Here is a 21,453-nt window from a genome sequence, read left to right as displayed (position 1 = left end):
GTTTCATTTCTCTTTAGCCTGAAGGACTTCCATTAGGGTTTCTTGTAGTGTATGCAGGTCCAGTGGCAAAAATTTTTTTAGGTTTTCTTTTTCTGTAAATGTCTTTATTTTACCTTCATTCTTAAAGAATATTTTCACTTGATAAAGGATTTAAGCTGGTTTTGTTTTTGCTTTTGTTTAATTTTTTTGCCTGTAAGCACTTTAAAGAAGTTATTCCACTGCATGTGGCCTCCAAAGATAAGAAGTGCATACTCATTCTACCCTCTATGTAACACATAGTTTTTCTCTGAGTGCAGTCAAAATTTTCTCTTTATCTTTAGTTTTCATAGTGCGACTATGATGTGCCTAATCATGGTTCTCTTTGAATTCATCTTGTTTTGGAGTTCATTATGCTTCCTGAATCTGTGAATTTATGTCTTAGCAAAGTTTTCAGCATTATTTTTTCAAATATTTTTTTCAGCTCCATTCTTTCTGTCCTATCCTTCTGGAACTTCATTTATCCATATGTTAGAGCTTTTGAAATTATACCACAAGTCCCTAAGGCACAGTTGATTTTCTTCCCAGTACTTATTTTCTCTCTTCTTTAGATTAGATGGTTTCTGTTGATGTAAATTCAAGTTCACCCTCTCTTTCCTCTGTCATCTCCATTCTACTGTTGTAGACGTCTTCATTTTTAAATTTCAGCTATTGTATTTTTCTGTTTACTTTTTTCTTTCTCTGCTGAGTTTGCCTATCTTTTCATTCATTATGAGCGTATTTTCTTTACTTCACTAAGCATACTTACGTTAGTACTTTGAAAGTTCTTGTCTGTTAATTCTTATTCTGGCCATCTCACCATTTTCCTTTCAGAATATTTCACATTTTCCTGGCTGCTTATATGTCAGATAATTTTGGGTTATGTCTTAGTTATTGTGAATTTTAATGCTCTGAAGACTAGATTTTGTTATATTGCTGCAAAGTGGGTTGATGTTTGTGATTTAACAGGCTCTTGACTCAATTAGAGTCCAAGGGAAAACATAGGAAGTTAACGCCCACTCAAGGGGATCTAACCTTGGCCTCAGGCCTGTGCCTTTATGCAAGACTTCCTTTTCCTTATTATTGCGAAGATGCACTAAATCTTCATTTGCAGTTTGAAAAACTCCTTAATTTAACCACAAATGTTGGTCTTCCCCTAAAGCCATTATTTACTCTAAGAAATTCACTTTAGGACAGTCTATGATGGCATTTGGCTTCCCAGAGCCCTGTAGGGTGGGCATAGGTACCCTTCTTGTCCCTTGATGGTCTCTCTATCAAGATGAGCTATGCCTGTTTATTCTTACAATTTACTAGTAGATGCCTGCTTGATACTGCTGTTTTATAGTCCCCAGTCACTTAACCACATGTCCTCCTGCCCAAGTACCTTACATATGTCTTTAAGGATCAAATATTAATTTTAGAGATCATGTAATAATACAAGGAAAAGATGCATTTTTCTTACTAGCCCCATAATTAGACTTCTCTTCATATAGATGTCAGTACTGCTCATTGTTATGAAGAACACTGTTTCTTTTGAGACAGGGTTTTGCTGTTGTTGCCCAGGCTGGAGGGCAATGGCGCGATCTCAGCTCACTGCAACCTTCACCCCCTGGGTTCAAGTGATTCTCCTGCCTCAGCCTCCTGAGTAGCTGGGATTACAGGCATGCACCACCATACCTGGCTTATTTTGTAATTTTAGCGTTTTTCCATGTTGGTCAGGCTGGTCTCAAACTCCTGACCTCAGGTGATCCACCCGCCTCAGCCTCCCAAACTGCTGGGATTGTAAGCGTGAGCCACTGTACCCAGAAGAACACTTTCTTTTACCCAACACTTACCTCATATCAGCACTGCATTCTTTTGACCTGTTCATATTAAGAAACTATCCCATTGCTAAGCTGCATACCATTTAATGGCTACTCCCTTAGCTACATCAAGACTTGGAGAAAATAGAAAGAAATATTCTAATGATTGCAAAATATTCTAATTAAATTATTATAGAAGATCTCCTACACCCTGGAAGAAGAGAGGTAGCAGTGGTTTTGTTCTTCTGGTTACATATATATGATGTATAAGAGACACTGCTAGACATTAGATACTTTTCTCCTCAAAGAGTAACTGAAAGTGCATTTCCCTACTGTTTTAGTCTGTTCAGGCTGCTATAACAAAATGCCATAAACTAGGTAGCTTTGTATAAACCACAGAAATTTATTTCTCACAGTTCTGGGGACTGGGAAGTCCAAGACCAAGGCACCAGCAGATTCAATGTCTGGTGAGAGCCCAGTCCACATACATGGTGCCTTCTCACTGTTTCCTCAGATGGTGGAAGAGGCAAACTCCCTTAGGCCTCTTTTAAAGGGCACTGATCTCATTCATGAGGGGTCTGCCCTCATAATCTAATTACCTCCCAAAGGCACCACCTCTTTAATACTATTTTGTTGGGGATTAGTTTTCAATGTCTAGATTTGGGGAGGACACAAACATTCAGACCATAACACCTACCTCTTATGATGATAAAAACCACAGCATAAAATATGAGCAGTGCTCTGCCTTGCCAGAACACTAAATATTTCCGAGTTTAAAATATTGAGCAGAGAGAGCAGAAAATTATGAAGAATTCTGGAGTTTCAAATAGGAATAATTCTTGGCAGTATCTGTAGAAAAGCCCAAGGGCATCTTCCTAGGAAGAGCCGTACATTATCATTGCCATCCCGGTTTCTTTACTTGCTGAGATTTTTGACAGGTGATTTACTAATTCAATTTGCAGTTTTTAATTATTTTGGCTTTCTGGGTCAAAGTATGTACTTTGTTTAAAAAAAAATAAAAAAACTAGAGTGTTTTTAAAGCTTAAAGAGCAAAACCTATAGAATGTTTTGGTACTATTACTATGTAACTCAGAATCCAAATCTTAATATGAATAGAATCTTTTGTGAAAGTTAAGGAAAATGAAAACATTTAAAATGTAGAAGGAAGGCCAGGCACAGTGGCTCACGCCTGTAATCCCAGCTGTTTGGGAGACCAAGGTGAGAGGATTGCTTGAGCTCAGGAGTTTGAGAGCAGCCTGGTCCACATGGCAAAACCCCATCTCTACAAAAAATATAAAAATTAGCCAGGCATAGTGGTATACACCTGTAGTCCCAGCTACTCAGGAAGCTGAGGTGGGAGGATCACTTGAGCCTGGGGTTCAAGGCTGCAATGAGCCATGTTCATGCCACTACACTCCAACCTGGGCAACAAAGTGGAACTCTGTCTCAAAAAATAAAATATAGAAGGAGTCAGCAGTAATATTAGTAAATATTTATTGAGCACATACTGAGTGCCAGCTATCATCCTAAGAACTTAACATGTATTCAGCAATTCTAAAAAACAAGATTGTAGTATTATCCTCCACTTTAAAGTTGAGGAAATTGAGGCACAGAGAGGTTTAGTAACCTGCCATGGTCACGCACTAGAAGGAGAGGACTTAAGATTTAAAGCCTGACTCTGTGATTCCAGAGCCCCTGCTCTTACATCATTATATTATATTGCCTCTCTCAGATGTCATGGATATGGTCTTGTTTTCCCTTCTTACCTCCTCCCCACACTGTACTGAACCACAGTAAATTTCACAACCAAATGCAAATTACATGGTATGGGGAGGACATAAAAAACTCTGCAATGTTACTCAGGCTTGAGATAACAGAACACATGCTGTTCTATTGAAATGACATTTTTTTAATCATGATTTTCAAATGTTCAAAAACATTTCCTTTCATCCTCAGCTGGGCATGGTGGCACATGCCTATAATCCCAGCACTTTGGGAGGCTGAGGTGGGCAGATCATGAGGTCAGGAGGTTGACACACCATTCTGGCCAATATGGTAAAACTCTGTCTCTACCAAAATAAAATAAAATAGCTGGACATGGTGGTGCACACCTGTAGTCCCAGCTACTCAGGAGGCTGAGGCAGGGGAATCGCTTGAACCTAGGAGGGAGAGATTGCAGTAAGCCGAGATTATGCCACTGCACTCCAGCCTGGTGACAGAGTAAGACTCAATCTCAAAAAAAAAAAAAAAAAAAAAAAAGCCAGGAATATTGAGCCCTAGCTTAGTACAATTACTCTTCTCTGATTTCTTAATCCTTCAGGTCGATTAGCTCTTCATGTAAATGGTCTGAAGGATAGATGTGATTGACATGTATTTGGGCACACAGAGTCTGTTCCTCACACAGGGCTCTGCAGAGGAGGGCTAGGATCTCACTGTTGTCCTCCCTGCACTGGGAAGCAGACCATCCTAGCCCTTTCTAAAACAGCATTGGGTCATTCATCTTATATAGCTGCTCCTGATACATGCTGAAATATTAATCAATTCTGTAACTAAATCCTGTGTGCTCATCTGATGGATCATTCCTTTTCTCTCCATAGGTACAATATCAGATTTTACTTCTCAGCCTAATTGTAAACCTCGTCAGGCCACACAAAATGGTGACTTAGCATTCATTCTTAGTTACCGTAAGCAGAATATCATAGGATCCCTGTGATTTTTCTTTATTATTGATACTTTTTTTTGTTACTTAGTATATTGGGCAGGAATCGAAAACAGCTTTGACTTGTAGAATTTTCTGGAATTTTTTTGAGTTGGGTGAGCTACACTATAACTCACCTCTGCCTTGTTCAATCATTGTTCCCCCATTGCCTGGCCCATAGAAGGTCCTCATGTCATACTTGTTGAGTTGAAGAGTTTAAGTTGAATCATTGCAGCATTCATTTGGATTAAGGAAGATGTGGTACTCAGTCAATACGTGGCTGTTTTTGAAGTACTCTCCAGTCATTTCCATCATGTGAGAAGCCCCTTACACTGTAACTTAGAAAGTAGGCTAGTACACTACACAGTAGCTCAGAAAATGTTTCCTTTTGAAATAGTATTTATTTCAATAGTTTTGTGGTACAGGTGGTTTTTGGTTACATGGATTAGTCCTTTTATGGAGACTTCTGAGATTTTTAGTGCATCCATTCATTTTAGTGCAGTGTACACTGTACCCAATGTCATCTTTTACCACACTCCCCTCCCAACCTTCCCCATCCCCAGAGCTATCATATCACTTTTATGCATCCTCACAGCTTAGCTCCCATTTAGAAGTGAGAACATACACGATTTGATTTTTCATTCCTGAGTTATTTCACTTAGAATAATTGCCTCCAGCTCTATCCAAGTTGCTGCAGAACATATTTCGTTCCTTTTTATGGCTGAGTAATATTCCGTGGTGTTTCTATAACACATTCTCTTTATCCATTCATTGGTTGATGGGCACTTAGGTTGGTTCCATATCTTTGCTATTGTGAATTGTGCTACTATAAATATGCATGTTTCTGACTTAGTAGTTGGCTGAAAGAAGCAGAGATTCCTAGACCAGGAGCCTGGCGAGCATGGGGCTCACCTCGGAGTTCTCCCTTCCCTGAGCTCCAGCCTGCCCTGTGGCCTCAGACCATGTCTCTCTTAGCAGAAGAGTCTGGATAGGATGGTGTTAATGGAGCACAACAGGCTGGCCACCATCAAAAAAACAACCGCAAACACTGGTCTTGCTTATTGTCACTCAATAGGGGTTCTGACTGGAATCTAAAGGACAACATGTCATAAAGTTAGTACTTAACATTCCCCCAGAATGACCATCCCGTTTATAAGCTTTTTGGTTAAATGACTGCTGCATGCCAGGAGTGCAGTAGCACCCTCGATATTGTTGTCATGGTAACGCCTGTGTGTCGTCTGCCCAGTGGGCTGGCTCAGCGTTCGGGACTCCGTCACCATCTTCCCCTGTTACTACGGTAAACAGGCAAAGGGTTGCTCCTCTACATTATTTTGGGGATGTGCTGTGTGTGATTTTCATTGGGGTGAGTGAGCCTCTCCATTTCTATTGTTCTGAGAATTATCAAAAAATAACATTTTAAATGAAGAAGGTGACTGGATTTGATACCTAATGTGTTTCAAAGGACACTTAATTTTTTACCAATATGTGAGGTGTGAAAAGTCAGTAATTTATTGAAAGAAATAGATAGGATGTTCAAATGACTATTTAAAAGAATGTTTAATACTTGAGCCATTTTAAGATGCAGAATGCTTTCCTCCTTTTTTCCCCCTATGAAAAATTCTCTGAAACCAGAGTGACTCAAGCAGAGCCTGGAAAATACTGGAATCACATGATGGCTAAAAATAAGCACATCATCTCCAGCAGGGACAGTAAGCAGGGCAGAAGTAACTCGGTATGTGAAGGCTCACACTCACTGGACGTGCTCAGCAGAGTCAGGCTCTCTATCCTTGGCAGGGGCAGGCTTCAAGACCACCAGTCAGCCAAGAGAGGTCCTCAGGTGCTGCTCACTCTGTGCTACTTCAGCCATGCCCTCGGCAGGCCCCCGACCTGCAGTCACCTCACTCGGATGCTCTCCCAGGCGCAGAGCCATTTATTTTACACTGTAATGACCCCGAACAGTGGATTGGGAGGGACACAGGCTGACTCATAGCTCTTGTTACTGCCCGTTTTCTCTTAAACCCTCCCCTTGGAATCAGTAGCATATGCCGTTGATCACAGAATGTCTTTCTGTTGCTGTCAACATTGCCAAACATAGGTTTTGTGAAATCTCTGGACATTTGATGACTGTTCTGTAGGGTGCAGAATAGGGTTTCCTAAACCATAGCATTGCAGGTACTTTACCAAAAACACAACAAATCTTGTCTTGGGCACTCACTGCTCATACCCAAGGAAATTACTGCAGTAGCCACCTAGCTGGCCTTTCTGCATTTCCCCTCAGCCTTCCTGGCCTGTTCTCAACACAGCAGGCAGAGTGAGCCTTTTGAAAGACAAGCCAGATTGTGTCAGGATCTCTGTGTTCAGGATCTTGCATTGGCTTCCCTTTTCCCTGCGAGGCCCTTTATGACCTGCCCCTCCAATACATCTCTGACCTTCTCTCTACCTGTGGTATCCCATTCTCACCCTGCCCCAGCCACCTGACCTGGCTCCTGATCGGTGAGGCAGGGCCTTTGCTCCCCATTCAGCCTTCCGTCTGCCTGGCCTGCTCTGCTCCTGGCTGTCCAGGTGGCCACCTCCCTCTCCTTCCTTGGGTCTTGGCACAGATCTCACACTCACTATGAGAGGCCTTAAAGAAGGAAGGGATACTCCTACAACTGGCATGTTCCCTGCAGGGATCCTGGAAGTTGTGACTATGGAGTTTGTTACAAGAGCTGTTGGCTTCTATGAAGAATGAGACTGTTGAGCTAGGGCGGCCTCAAACAGGAGGTCCTCACCTCCTGTGTCTGTGTGAGACTGCAGCAGGACTCCCACCAAAAAGGGCACCTGGCGCGGCCCTGCTGGTGCTCGGTGTCCTGACCTCTGTTCTTCTGGGTGGCCTTGGTGTGAGTGTGGCCCATGAAAGTACCATGGACCTGAGTTGAGAAATTGAAACTGGAGGAATGCTCCGTAGTGGATGCTTAGGCGTTCCGTGAAATTCCTGTTTAAAATTGCCGCTCACCCCCACCCCCCAGCCCAGCTCTCTTTACCTAACCCTGCTCTGCTTTTCTCTTGTTCATAGCACTTATTTTCTAGTTGATTCTATCACGTACTGATTTATCGTGTATTATTTATTGTCTAGTTCTCCTTTTAGAATGTAAATTCCACAAGGACAGGCATCCTTATGTTTCATTCATTGTTTGATCTTGATTGCCTGTTAGCTTGCCAGGTACATAATAAGGTTATGGCTGAATAAATATTTACACAAATGAACGAATTAGGATAATTTAGAAGAAGCACAGATGAAGATAGATAGGGAGAGCATGGAATGGAAGGAACTTATGCCTTGGAGCCCATTGGTGGGTTATGAATTAATCACATTTTTTTGGTTTTAAAAGCAAGTTTATTGAAGCTGAGCATATATACATGATGCAGTTGTGCATATCTACATCTTTAAATTATACAATAGTTGTTTACTGTGTAAAAATTGGGTTAATTTAATTTACAAAAATTTTGTTTAAATAAAATTGAGTCATTTTCTTAGTATTTCAACTGTTTGTTTTTATTTTAGTAGTATCTGGAAATGGGAAATCAGTGCACTTTTGCATCATTAGTTGAATCAGGTCTCATTTGCTGAGTAATAATAGTCATGTAAACTACCATTTATTGAGCACATATTTTGTGCCAGGCCCCTTGTGTAAGTATTTTCCATGTATTAAGTCATGTGCCCCTCCCAACTCTGGGAAGTTGGCACTGCTCTTCCTTTCTGTTTTTTTGAGATGGGCTCTGTAGCCCAAGCTGAAGTGCAGTGGCGAGATCTTGGCTCACTGCAACCTCTACCTGCTGGGTCCTGATTCAAGCAATTCTCCTGCCTCAGCCTCCTGAGTAGCTGGGATTACAGGCACTTACCACCATACCCAACTACTTTTTGTATATTTGGTAGAGACGGGGTTTCACCATGTTGGCTGCTCTTCCTTTCTTTAGTAAAGTAAGCAAGGTGGCTGCAAAGCCATACTGGTCAGGAAGTAGCAGAGCTGGGACCCCCCCTAAGAAGGCTATCTGGCTGCAGAGCCCCCACTCTTGACCACTGCACTCACTGCTTCCCTAGAGGCAGGTGAAGGATGTCCAATTCCATACCAGGTCTTCATTCCCATGAGACTGTTGTGGCTAATGCCTGCTGTGTGGAGCTGCCCCTAGCAGCTCAAAGAGCAGCCATTCTTAAGAGCCACCACTGAAAGGGAAGAGCTGCAAACCTTACCACTGGCTCCATTGGTCAGAACAGAAGTCATAAGGGCTGTAAACTGCCAATTTCAGAATTTAAAAACCAGCCTCGTAATTATCTCATGAATCAGAGCAGCCCAGAACCCTGTTAAAGTTGCATTTGGACTGAACTCTGTCCACTGAGGTGCTTGTTTGCCCTCAGCTCACAGCAAATTACAGAATCTACAAAGTGAAAGTATGGAGGCAGGTTTGAAGGAAGGACCAGGTCAATATAACTTGAATTTGCAGTAATCAGCATTCTGTAGGGACTGGCAATCCTGTTGCAGTATGAGGGCTGTGGTGTCAGTTCAGTTACCAAAGAAGTCCTCTTCCTGTGGAATTCACTCTCCTCATCAGTCTAGCCCATATCCTTTTCCCAGCAATGGTGTTACTTTTTTTTTTTTTTGACCAAGCTCATTATCTGTTAAAAAATACAAGTTGCCAAGGTGCAGGTGACAAGAAAGTGATACCAGATCCACCCACAATGAATCAATGCAGTTGCAGTGTATCTTCTGCCATAGTTGTTCAGCTCTGGGTTTGTTTTTTTTTCAATTGACTGAGAAGAGCTTGGGGGATGGTTTGGGAGGGGAAAGGCTCTCAAAGTAGAGAAAAATTAGGAATGACCATGACCAGAAGAGTGGTAGCCACCTGCGTGTGTGTGCACATGCTCATGTTTTTAATGTCTCTGTGGTTCTTGTCAACAGTATTAATGTCATATTTTTAGCTCCTCTGTTTATGATTTTGGCAAAAGGAATAATATGGCAAGTTATGTGAAAAGAATTTCTGAATTCCAGCAGAGTCTTGGCCATGAAAGATAAAGCCAAGTCCAGTGCTTTTAATTGCTTCATCCTTTAATTCATTGAGCCTCATATGCTCCACACGTTGCAGCATTTTCCATAAACACTCAGCAAGCTACTAGTTATTGACATTAGACACAGCAATGCCCTGCTTCACTAAGGCAGTGAATCAGACCACTCTGATTTCTTTACAACTGTGGTTAAAATGTCTTAGAATCATATTTATAACCCCAAATCCTAAAGGCATTAATTAAGACACAACTGCTCAAAGACTAGCATTGTAAATCATGTCCAACGAGCAAATTCAGAGAGTTACAGGGACTTGGACAGAATTTATGCTTATTTTCCTCTGCTTCTGAAATTCCTTTTTATTTTGAAAGGTAAAATTAGGGAGGTGGAAAAGCTTGAGGGCAAAATGTTTGCTTGTAAACACAGCCACCACTAATTATGTTCTCAGGACACCATCAAATGCAGCTTGAAAAAAATTTGAAATGTTTGAATCAGCTGCAAGAAAAAAAAATCTATATCTGTATTATAGCCAAAGTAGGTGCACTCTCTGTAAAAGCCATTATGTAAATGTTTTCCACATAAGCATCACTGAGCCAAGAGACCTGGGAAAGGTACAAAAGTCAAATCACTGATGGAATGGGGCATTCTGGGAAGCAAAAAGATAGCTATTGAGGACCTCAGTATCTAAAATCAGGATTGGATGCTGTCAGAGACATGTTTGGACCAGTTTACAAGATTGGAATACAGATGGTAGCTCACATAAGAGTATTCTGTTATTTTTAAGTTTATGACATTGATAACTATACAGTTTTCTGAGAACAGTCTTGCTATTTGGCCCAGGTAAGGCGGGAAAGAATATCTGGCAGCCCCAGAAACTTTAGAGTGTGGTTGTTAGAAGACAGCGAGACCTAGAAAGCAAATAAACAAAAACGAGTTCTTAACTCTAAAGAGTCATGCTAGATGTGAGGATATTGTCTATTGTTTATTCTGAAAAGGAAAACATGAAATCATTGAATATAATGAAGACAAAAGGTTTCATTTTTATTTTTATACAACTAGTATTTCTTAATCATGTGACAGCTGTGAGGGCTAAATTACTTCCGTTTCAAATTGCAGCTTGTGATAATTTAATGAGCCCACTTTACATTTATTTGAAAATGAGCTTTTAGTTTAACTGTTAATTATGGGGTTTGGGGATTTTTTCTTTACCCTAACCTCAGAAGATACTAAGAGCTTTCCCATGCCTTTCCTGCTGTTTCATTTCTTCACATTTATTCATTTAAAGGTAAAAATGTAGTTAACCAGGCCTGACCTCACATATCCTCTGCATCGTTTATTTTCCTCTGTTATCAGTTTTTTTCAAACAATAGAATTTCAATTTTAAATTATTTTAAATATCAAATATCAATTACCTAAGTGACTGGTTATTAAATGTTTAGAATTTGTTTTCCATTTCTTCCTTCACTCCGCCTGCACTGTGTCCCCCAGTTAGTGAGGCTTAAGGGTGGGGCAAAAGGGAAGTGGTGCTTCCATCCCGCGTGTGTGTAGGTGGTGGAGCCGCAGAAGATGCCAAGCCTGATTTTCATCGCCTGCACCTCTCTCATCTCAAAGGGATCCAGGAGGTGTAAATGTGTGTGCCAGTGAGCGAGCCCTGGGGCCCTAGGCCACCACCTGACCTTTGCCCGATTCATGACCACAGATGCCATTTTAGGGCTGACACTGCTTAACCACAGCTTGGTGAGTTAGAGCTACACAGACAGGTTGAAGTTGGGCTCTGTTAACAGCAAGGGATATTTCCTCAAAGGAAGAAAACAAAACAAACAAAACCTATTTCCCCATGTGACTGTGTGTGGCTGGAACCGGGAGAGCATCAGTGACTGCAGCTGCCATGCCCTCGCTCCCTCCCTCCCTCCCATGAGCCACACCGAGCGCCTCCCCACGTGTCTCGCTGCTCTCCTGGCCAGTGTCCTATGCTTCTTTATAGTTGCTCTTCTCTCATAACGTGGCTTTGCCCGAGGGTTTGACTTGCCACGACCCCTTCTACATCTTATCAAACATTTCATTTTTTTTCAAGCCCTATTTGATGATATCCTGAGAACATAATTAGTGGTAGCCCTATATTATAAGCAGTCAGCTTCTGTTTCTTCTATGACATTTTTCTTTATAAATTGACATCAGACTGGATAAGGCCACGTACCAGAACGTGAGTGTGTCTGATGATCCTAGCTCAGTTATTGCTACCACTTCGTAGTTACTGACCTGCCTATGAAAGACTGCCAGGGGGGTGGGTCATCACATGCTATTTAGGGAGGCCTCCTCTGCAAGGCTGTGTCCCTCAGGAGGGGCCAGTGAGCATGGCACGGACTTGGACAACACAGACCACTCAGAGTTAAGCATTTACTGACTGAATTTACGCTGCCTCTCTTGATTCTGTGTAGGTACAGGGCCTAAGTCATTTACAGAGGTAATCTTGAGAGGAGACCAAGGAGGAACGCTCTTTATGGAAAACCGATGGTTTTTGTTTGGTTTCCTTCTTGTTTGCTGGTTCTTTGTGTCTATGACTTTGACATTGGCATCAGCTCTTCAAGCTTCCCCCTGTCCTTACCTTGAAGAGATGCTTCTGCTAGGTCTTGTATAATGAATCATAAAAACTATTATTGGGTGTCTCTGGGTCAGGCACTGTGATTGGTGGTGAGAACATAAGGTGGTGACTAAAACAGATAAAACTCCTATGTCCTGGGGTTTACATTCATGGGAGAAGTAGGCATTAAAGAAACAGCTGTACCATAGCAGTTGGTGCATGCCATTAGGAAAGTGCTCAGGGCACTGTGGCCTCACAAAGTGACATCTGAACTGAGACTGGAAGGATGGTAGACCTACTCACTCAGAGGAAGTAGGGGACAGGAAGGAGGCAGATGGAATACAGCCTGAATTGCATGGTGTATTAGTTCTTACACTGCCATAAAGAACTGCCCAAGATTGGATAATTTATAAAGAAAGGAGGTTTAATTGACTCACAGTTTCTCAGGGCTGGGAAGGCCTCAGAAAAACTTAAAATAGTGGCTGAGGTGGAAGCAAACATGTCCCTCTTCACATGGCAGCAGGAAGGAGGAAGTGCCAAGCAAAGAGGAAAAAAACCCCTTATAAAACCATCATATCCCGGGAGAACTCACTCACTATCATGAGAACTGCATGGAGGTAACCACCCCCCATGCTCCAGTGACCTGCCACCAGGTCCCTCCCACAACATGTGGGGATTATGGGAACTACAATTGAAGATGAGATTTGGGTGGGGACACAGCCAAGCCCCATCACATGGGATGGTCATGGAATCATAGAATCCTGGCTTATTCATGAGGACGCTGAAGGTTCCACACCTGGGAATTCTTAGATAACTGTTGCTCATGTGAGACTGAGCTGGAAAACAAAGACTGCATCTTAGGCATTTTTAGGGTCCTCCAGTGCATGGCCCATGGCAGGCAGTTAATAAATATGTGTGTAAGGGGTATTGATCCTAGGTAGTCTTCGCACTACTTTCTGTTAGACTTTCTTTGTATTAAAATATGAGGTATTGCTTATAAAAGGATCTGAAGGAACATGATGTTTCTGAAGCTGTCTCCCCAGCTGTTAGGCTGGTGGCTGCCTCGGAGAAGGATCTTTGCGAGGTCAGGTGTCCTCACCCTGCCATCCTGCCTGCTCATCCACATTGTTTTCTTTACCCAGTTAGTTTGCCTTTGAGTTAAAGAACTTGGTCAGTGGGACATGGAAGTAGTATTCCAGGACGGTGACATATGGGCTTCTACAGAGATGAAGAAGGGCCCTTACAGCCATGTACCAGTCACAAATAAAGCAAAATGTCAGCTCTGTAGAACCCTTGGGAAGCTCTTCCGCATAGGTGAGGTTTCCAGGGATCTGCAGATTTACCCTGTGAATGTTCAAACTATTTTAAGTCTTTCCCAATTTACCATTCTCATTTTAAAGTGTATTAGGCACCTCCCTGTATTTTTAAAGAAGTTTTTTTTTTTTAATTAACAGAAAGGCATGTATTTTAAAGGCTGTAATGCTGTGAGTGCTTCCAGAGGGTGTGTGTGACTTGCATCTGGAGATAATGACCCCAGGCACCTCAAGACACAAAAAAAATTTTATGGTCTTCCTGTTTCTACTTTGTAATTAGGATGTTGGTTGAAACTTGTAACTGCTGTCACATACCTGTCTTTATAACCCTTTGGCTCTTGCTAATCTGTTGGTACTAATAAACTGTGAAGTTGGAAATAAACTGTAAAGTTGGAAACCACATCACCAAAAGTTTTATTTACGTGTTTATATATTTAAACTTTGCTCTTTAACCAAATACATGTTCAACTAAGCATTGTGCTACACACTGGGGTTACAAAGATGAGTAAGATGTGTTTCTTGCTCTAAATAAGAGTGGGGATTAGGAGAGAAGCCAATGGGAGTGCAGAGAAGGAGCACCTACACCAGACTGAAGGGGCGGTGGGAAACAGCTGCCACTTCACGGGGACTGTGTTCAGGGGAAAAGGGAAGGGTGGCTCGCAGTAATGGCTTGGAATTCATAATCCATGAAGTATATTGCGTGTACATTGGGACTTCTGTTTTGGCTGCAGAGGCCATTCTTGTGTCTGTGCATTGTTCTAGATACTGAGAGTCTGTTGTGAGCTGAGCTCCAGATAGGTGAGGTCTTACCTGAAACCAGTGGTCTTTCTTTTTTCCACTTTGTAACGCTATTAGTGATGCTAAATGGATCACTTGCTTAAGGTGCTGACCCTCAGATCTCCTCATTGTAAGGGTGCATTTTCCCCTGTAGAGTAAATTACTTTGTAGAGTAACACATATAATTATCCTGTTTCCCCAAACCGACTCACCTAACGTTTACATGTCCAAGGATGAGCCCTTTCTGAATCAGTTATTAGTTATGGATGTTGCAAAACTGTGATTTATGTTCTAGTTCCAGCATTTCTTTTACATTTACTGGCTGCCAGTGTTCCTTAAAAAGGATTAAAAAGATCTTTATATTCTTTTCTGTTCCTTCTCCCTCTCCCTGTCTTCAAGCCTGTCTCTCTCTCAGTCATTTCAAACTAAAAGATTTTTATTTATCCAGTGCATTACAGTAAAGGAAGCTATTTGTTGTTCTTTCTGATATTCATGCTGTCCCAAGGGTGACTAGTTGGGAGCCCCTTCGTGCTCTTGACATTAATCCTTGGGCACATCCTTGCTTTTTGACACAAGATACCCTAAGCTCAGTCTGAACATTTACTGCCCCATCCCTAGAATCAGGCATTTCTCAAGAAACCCTTTTATGGCAGAGTAACATTTAGAAACCAAGGTCTGGGCATCAGGAGTGCCCGCTGCTATGGAGATGTCATTGCTCTTAGACACTTTAGTGGCTAAAGCTAAGAAACATTTTAAAAGAGAAAAAAAAATACACTTGTATTGATATTTCTTCTAAGGTATTAGTCAGTTGTAAGGTCTTTTGTTTGTTAGAAATTCCATTAGGGTGATACTTTTGAGTTTATTTAAAAACCTTTCCTCTTAAAAATCATTTAAAATCCCTTTGTTTATTTTACTCTTACATCACCAGAGGGAGAAGACAATAGCGATAACCTCGTTACTTGAGGAAAAAAAAAAAAGCCCTCACAAAGGTGAGATAAGTTACCCAAAACAACCATACTTTAACTGTGTGCACTCCTGCTGAACTTATTTATACTTATTCTGTATGGGAAGGGATCACTGGAGGTATCACTTATATGTTGTAGTAAGCTCCTTTCATATCATTCATTTTCTATATATCTAAAACACATTTTTAATGTTGCCACTATTTATCATTTATTCTGATTGCTTTCAGGTGCAGCTAAATCAAGTCCAGCAGCTAAACCAGGATCCACACCTTCTCGACCCTCATCAGCCAAAAGGGCTTCTTCCAGCGGCTCAACATCCAGATCTGATAAAGATTTAGAAACGCAGGTCATACAACTTAATGAACAGGTAATGCATCAGCCCTGGCCATGCCTCTAGGAGCAGTAGTATGTAAGAGGTAGGGGGCCTAGGATTCCATATGACTGGGGTAAGGGAGGGAATGTAAGGAAGAATCGGTAGTTTTAAGTAAGTAAGAATAAAAAGAATTGTTTGAGAAGACAAAAATCAGTAGCCCATGATGAATAAAAAGTGTTAATCACAAATCTCAAAGCTGTGCATTAAGATGGGGCAGATGGCTCAGCCTTGCTGCAGACTTCAGGCCACCTTCCCCTCCCCTGTTCCTCAGGGCTGTCATGAGCTCCAGGCTAGACGGTAGCCCATCCTGCCCACTTCTGGTCATTCTAGATAGTGCTGCACTAGGGTGAGTCTGTCTCCCTTTCCCTCCCTCCCTTTTTACTTTTGGCTTCAGTGTTAAAGGCTATGTCGGGGTTAGTCTGTCTCCCTCCCCTTCTCTTCTTTTTTCCCTCTTTCCCTCCTACCTTTCTTTCCTCAGCTTTTAGTAGTTGAGCTCATTCTATATGAAAGATATTATGCTTAATGCTGGTAATATACTGGTAAAATAGATACCTTTCCTTCACTACACATAGCAGTTGCGCACAGTAGCTTATTACACAAGCAAAACAAAAAATCTGATACAGTGGCAGAAGTTGGATTCTGCAGGAGCACCAAACCCAGTATTTGGGGGATCTGAAAGGCCACAGTTGTATTTTAAGTAGAAGAGCTTTCCTTTCAATCTAATATTCCTCACAATTACAGTAAAGTCTAACTAGCTCCACCGTCTTTGAAATTTTCATTATAAAATCTTAGGTACATTTTCTAATATTAGCTCATCATTCCTAAGATTATATGTAGCTTAAAAGTAATAAAAGCAACGGGTAGTATAGGGCCCATAGAGGAGAGCCTTTTATCCTGGCTACCCTGCCGCTATGAGAGGAGCCTTTACTCCAGGGCCCCAGGCTGTTCCCAGCCACTCACTGGGCCAGTCGTGGTGATTAATCTTATTCTTGATGAGCCAGCAAGAGTTTAGAAACAGTTTTTATGATAATTGTATATTTGTAATCAAGACTCTAGTTTAATGTAGGCAGTTACTTAACTAGGGTGTTTCTTTACAATTATGATTACTTTATGGAAAAAGGTGTAAAAACTTAAGCCATCCAGCAGGTAGGACTTGGATTTGCAAACTGAAATGTTCTAATTACCTGCTGATTCTCAGTTTGAGGCTGGTTTCCAATAATGACTTCTTCTCAATTAAAAGGCTGTAAGGACAGTCATAATGAGCCTTGGGCCACATGCCTCAGGCTCCAAGCAAATCAGAGTAGACCTAAAGGCAGCGGGTCTATAATGCTTTGAACCTAAAGTTGGCCCTCCATGTCAGTGGGTGACCACATCTGTGGATTCAAGCAACCGAGTATTGCAAATATTCAAAATAAAAAATAGCAATACAAGCATAAAAAGTAACACAAATTAAAAACAATACAGCATAACAACTATTTACATTGAACTTGGTATTATAAGTTACGTAGAGATGAAGTGTACAGGAGCAGGTCCATAGGTTATATGCAAATACGATGCTATCTTATATCGTCTTATGTCAGGGACTTCAGCATCCGTGGGGTTTTGTATCCAAAGGGTGTCCTGGAATCAATTCATCTCAGATACCAGGGCCCAACTGTAGAACTCTTTTCCTTAAGAAACCCAAATATTTTTGGTATCTGTCTTATCTGTGTTTCTTCATGACTCCTCCCTCTCTTCACTGTCTACCACATCCAGGGTCCCACCCTCTGCAGCCCAAATTATAACCATATGGAAACCTTGAGGTTCTCTCTCCCTGACAGCCTGATCCAGACAGCCCCACTTCCTCTCCTTGGGGCTGGCTCTATGCTCCGGTTAGCTCTCCAGATCACACACACAGCCCCATCCCCAGGGAACTCAGACTTCTAACATGCCTCCACTAAACCATCCTACCATCCACAATATCACTCAGAGAACCAAGTGAGAAGAGAGAGGAAGGGTCCAGAGCCACCTTCTTGTTATAATCCCTTTATTACTTCCAAAAGGCCTCCCTCCCCATTTCTGTCCCCTAACTCCTTCACACCGAGGAGTGTGCCTGCCCTCAAAAAGAAGACACACCCTGAATTGTGAGTCCTTCAATCAGTATTACTGAACAGTTACTCCAAATTTATATCCATGGTTAACTGTTGCTGTTCCCTCCTTTTTCTGTCCTTGAAGCCAACAGGATGCCCCCCGAGCCTGGTAGGGGGCCCCACAGGCATCACAGTGTTGGAACAAAGAACACTCTGGTGAGGAGAGGCTGAGGAGAGACCCTGATGCTGAAGGGTGAAGCGCAGTCATCATGGAGAAAGGGACAAGTGCCATAAACTTGGGGGATTCTCATTTGCTTGCCCTCCTCCCTTTTCTCAGGCAATTTCTCATAATACACAAAAGAAACACTACTGTGCTAAACCATTTCCATAATAGAAATGAATCAAAAGACATACAGGAGGAAAAGTCATAAAGAAAATAATTAGGGACTCTCTCTGGTTAGAGGGTTAGCCAACCAGAAGTGGGTTTGAGTCAGTGGATTAGCCACCTGGAAGTAGGTTGGTCACTGACCACTGTGCTCAGAGAGCATGAGTGGGGCAGGGATGGTCAGTTAGCCCAGGCAGAGACTGTGGCCATCACTGAAACGGCAAGGTCTGCAGGAACCTGCAGTCTGCGGTCACACTGGGAGCAGTTGGGAGAATCATAAAAAGAGAGCTACTTCTCCTTTTCTAAGATCCATCTCCAGCATCTCCTTCATTGCTTCAGCATCTGCCACAACACAAGAGGGATGAGGCTGGCATTGGTCTTTGTGAGTGGAACTGTGACAATGGAATTTTGCTTGCCAATTGACCTTTCATCATATAAGTTAACTAGTGTTGGTTTTTATAAGGGAGGGTTGGTAGTGGCAGCTATTACCTAATGCATGTGGAATATCACTGAAGCCTGATTTGCACTAAAAGCTTGTCTGGAAAAGTCTGAGCTATTTGCTCATTGTGCAGACCAAAGCCTTAGGGAGCCAGACAGATCAGTTTTCATGGGTTGGCTGTGTCCTTGCCTGGTACAGGGGGCTGGGGAGTGGTGGCAGATCTAAACTGCCACAGAGCCATCTGCTGGCATCAGTGAAGGGTTGAGATGGAGTCTGTGTCCAAACCTGGGGAGGGTTTGTTTTTGCAGGAAAGGATTTCTAGAATAAGAGTTTCTTTTCTCTGGAATTTAAGCTGGTCGCCTTCAGGTTTTTTAACATCTTACAAATGTGCAAGCTATAGTATTAATAGAAACGAGTTAAAAGTTAGCAAACTGGTCTCCAACTGCTTTGCAAGCGGCCACATGGGGGCATCAGTGAGGGTAACCCTGAGTCTACAGGAGGGGCATGGTTTGCCAGGTGCACAGGAAGAGGATGGACACTGCATGGGCTCAGTGTGTGTTTGAATAAGTCAGTAGTTCCAGGTGGATAAAGCATGCACAAAGGCCCAGAATTACTAGAAGGAGAGAGGAGGAAATTTTGCATTCCAAATGAAATTTTTTGGAATTCTCTTAAGGGTGATTTTTAAGATAATGACAGATTTTACCTAAGAAGGACCATGAAAGACTTATTTTACCACCTGAAGCACATGCCCTACATAAAAATAAATGAACAGAGGGTTTAAATACATGGGGATCCTCGGAGACCAGGAATGGGGTAATAGTTTGGGCCTGAGATTAGCTGTTGCGCCTATAGGACTATGGTAGACTGAGATTTGAAACCAGATCTAGTCACACCCCCATCAGGGTTTCTTTAGCTCCGGGTGTCGAAGTTCATGGATCCTCTTTTGACCACTGCCTCCTCCCTTCACTTGCACTGTTCTGTAGCCACCCTGAGAAGCTGCTCAACCCTGTAAACTCTGTGAACCATAATCAAGAGGAAGAAAGAAGAAATGAGGGCTACTGTGGTGAAGGCATAGGCCTTCCTCGCCCTCCTGCCTTCCCAGTGATGTACCCAACGCCCAAACTGGAGAAATCAAGACAGATCCACTCAGCCAGCCTTTTGGTCTCAGCCAGTTTTCCTTGTGTTGCCAAGCCCCAGTTTCTCACTGGAGAGTGTTTGTCTAAAGTGGCCTGGTATCATTTGTAAAAGGGTCCAGAGCTAAGGGCGGCTTTTGGTGCAAGTGATCTAAAGGAAGGAGAGTCCTCAAGATAAATCTAAATAGCCGTGGTTACAGCCTTTCTCTTCTGTTTCTCCTTCCTCCTCCCATTCACCATTTCCTGCAGATGATTAACAAGTGTTTCAGTCTGTTCAGGCCACTAAAGCAGAGTACCATAGACTGGGTGGCTTATAAACAACAGAAATTTACTTCTCACAATTCTGGAGACTAGGAAGTCCAAGATCAAGGCGCTGGCAGATTCAGTGTCTGATTGAGGCCCTATTATTCAGAGATGGTGCCTTCTCACTGTCTTCACATGCTCGAAGGATAAACGAACTCACTTGGGCCTCTTTTATCAGGGCACTCATCCTATTCATAAGGGCTCTTCCCTCATGACAGCCACCTTCCAAAGGCACCACCTCCTAATACCAACACCTTGGGTGTTAGGATTTCAACATACACATTTTGAGGGGATACACACTTCCAGATCATAGTAACAAGTTAAAAGAAAGATGGATTCCAGCCTGTGTTAGCAGGAGGTGAAAGCTCACTCCCAGTGTGCGTGGAACCGCACAGCAGAAAGACCACTCTCCCTGGTTAATAAATACTCAGTTGACTGAAGGGAATGACTAGAGTACTGTGGAGAATTGGGTGTTTTGGCCCAGTGTCAGGCTCCAGACAACAGCCCTGTTATCTTTCTCTCAGACTTACACATCGGTTATTTCTGCACTTTCTATCTCTCTCTCTCTCTCTCTCTCTCTCTCTCTCTCTCTCTCTCTCTCTCTCTGTGTGTGTGTGTGTGTGTGTGTGTTTTGGATTTTATTCACGGGAATTGCTGGTCACTTCTTATACTATATTTTGGGTGTTTTTCTTTCCTTCGCTCTCGCTCCCTTGCAGGTACATTCACTAAAACTTGCCCTTGAAGGCGTGGAAAAGGAAAGGGATTTCTACTTTGGGAAGTTGAGAGAGATCGAGCTACTCTGCCAAGAACATGGGCAGGAAAATGATGACCTCGTGCAGCGACTAATGGACATCCTGTATGCTTCAGACGAACACGTAAGTGTGAGGAGCATGTGACCCCTGTGTTCTAAAATGACTCTCTTGGTCAAAGCGCAGTGGATCGGCGCACCTTAGAATACTTCACTGGGACCCCAATGAGAATTACCACTCAGCAGAGTGCACTTGATAGTCCCTAAGAAATAAGCATCATTATCATCATGATCCATTGACCCATGCCTGTGGGACATGCAGTCATAAATTAATCTGGGAAGAGACAGGTGGAGTGGGGAAGGCTTTGACAGAAAAATACGCTTATGCAGCTAAACTCCAAGTGGTCTGCAGCTCTTTGAGCAAGTGAGCAGTAAGAATGTGTATACAGATTCTTCCTTCTTCATGCAGATTCAGAGTGTAGTCAAAGGAAAAAATAATCTAGATGCCTTTCCCATTCCCAGAAGCCCAATAACTGACTGTTTTTATTTCATAGGTGGTTATCTTGGTTACTTATTGCCAGGACAGATCAGAGCTGTGGGACAGCCACATGCACACCTCCTTTATGGGGAGGACCTGCCACCAGAGTTGCTGCTCACAGGCACTGACAGAGACTCCGGATGTGGCTGTGTCAGGGTGATGAACAGCAGATGTGGGAAACAGGAGGAATAGGAATCTGGGAAGCAAGGAGAAGGGGCAGGATGAACGGCAGAGACTGAGGCAAGGCACCCCAGGTCTGCCAGAGCCAGGAGGGA

General features: G+C 42.6%; 1 protein-coding gene across 4 annotated transcripts in view; it reads left to right on the top strand.

The window, feature by feature from the left end:
• The window catches only part of MAPRE2 (microtubule associated protein RP/EB family member 2), a 166,896-nt gene that overhangs the window by 134,593 nt on the left and 10,850 nt on the right, over window positions 1-21,453 (top strand). For all 4 annotated transcript variants that reach the window (XM_032245332.1, XM_032245331.1, XM_032245330.1 and 1 more), the window contains 2 exons: window positions 15,418-15,557; window positions 20,609-20,767. In XM_032245332.1, the coding sequence (XP_032101223.1) occupies window positions 15,418-15,557; window positions 20,609-20,767 (299 nt within the window). The remainder of the gene's footprint in view (window positions 1-15,417; window positions 15,558-20,608; window positions 20,768-21,453) is intronic.

This window comes from Sapajus apella, unplaced genomic scaffold, assembly GCF_009761245.1.
Source record: "Sapajus apella isolate SASKATOON/1434 unplaced genomic scaffold, GSC_monkey_1.0 scaffold57, whole genome shotgun sequence".
Taxonomy (NCBI): Eukaryota; Metazoa; Chordata; class Mammalia; order Primates; family Cebidae; genus Sapajus; species Sapajus apella.
The sequence above is the reverse complement of the archived record's forward strand: the minus strand, read 5'-3'. Positions and strand labels throughout refer to the sequence as shown.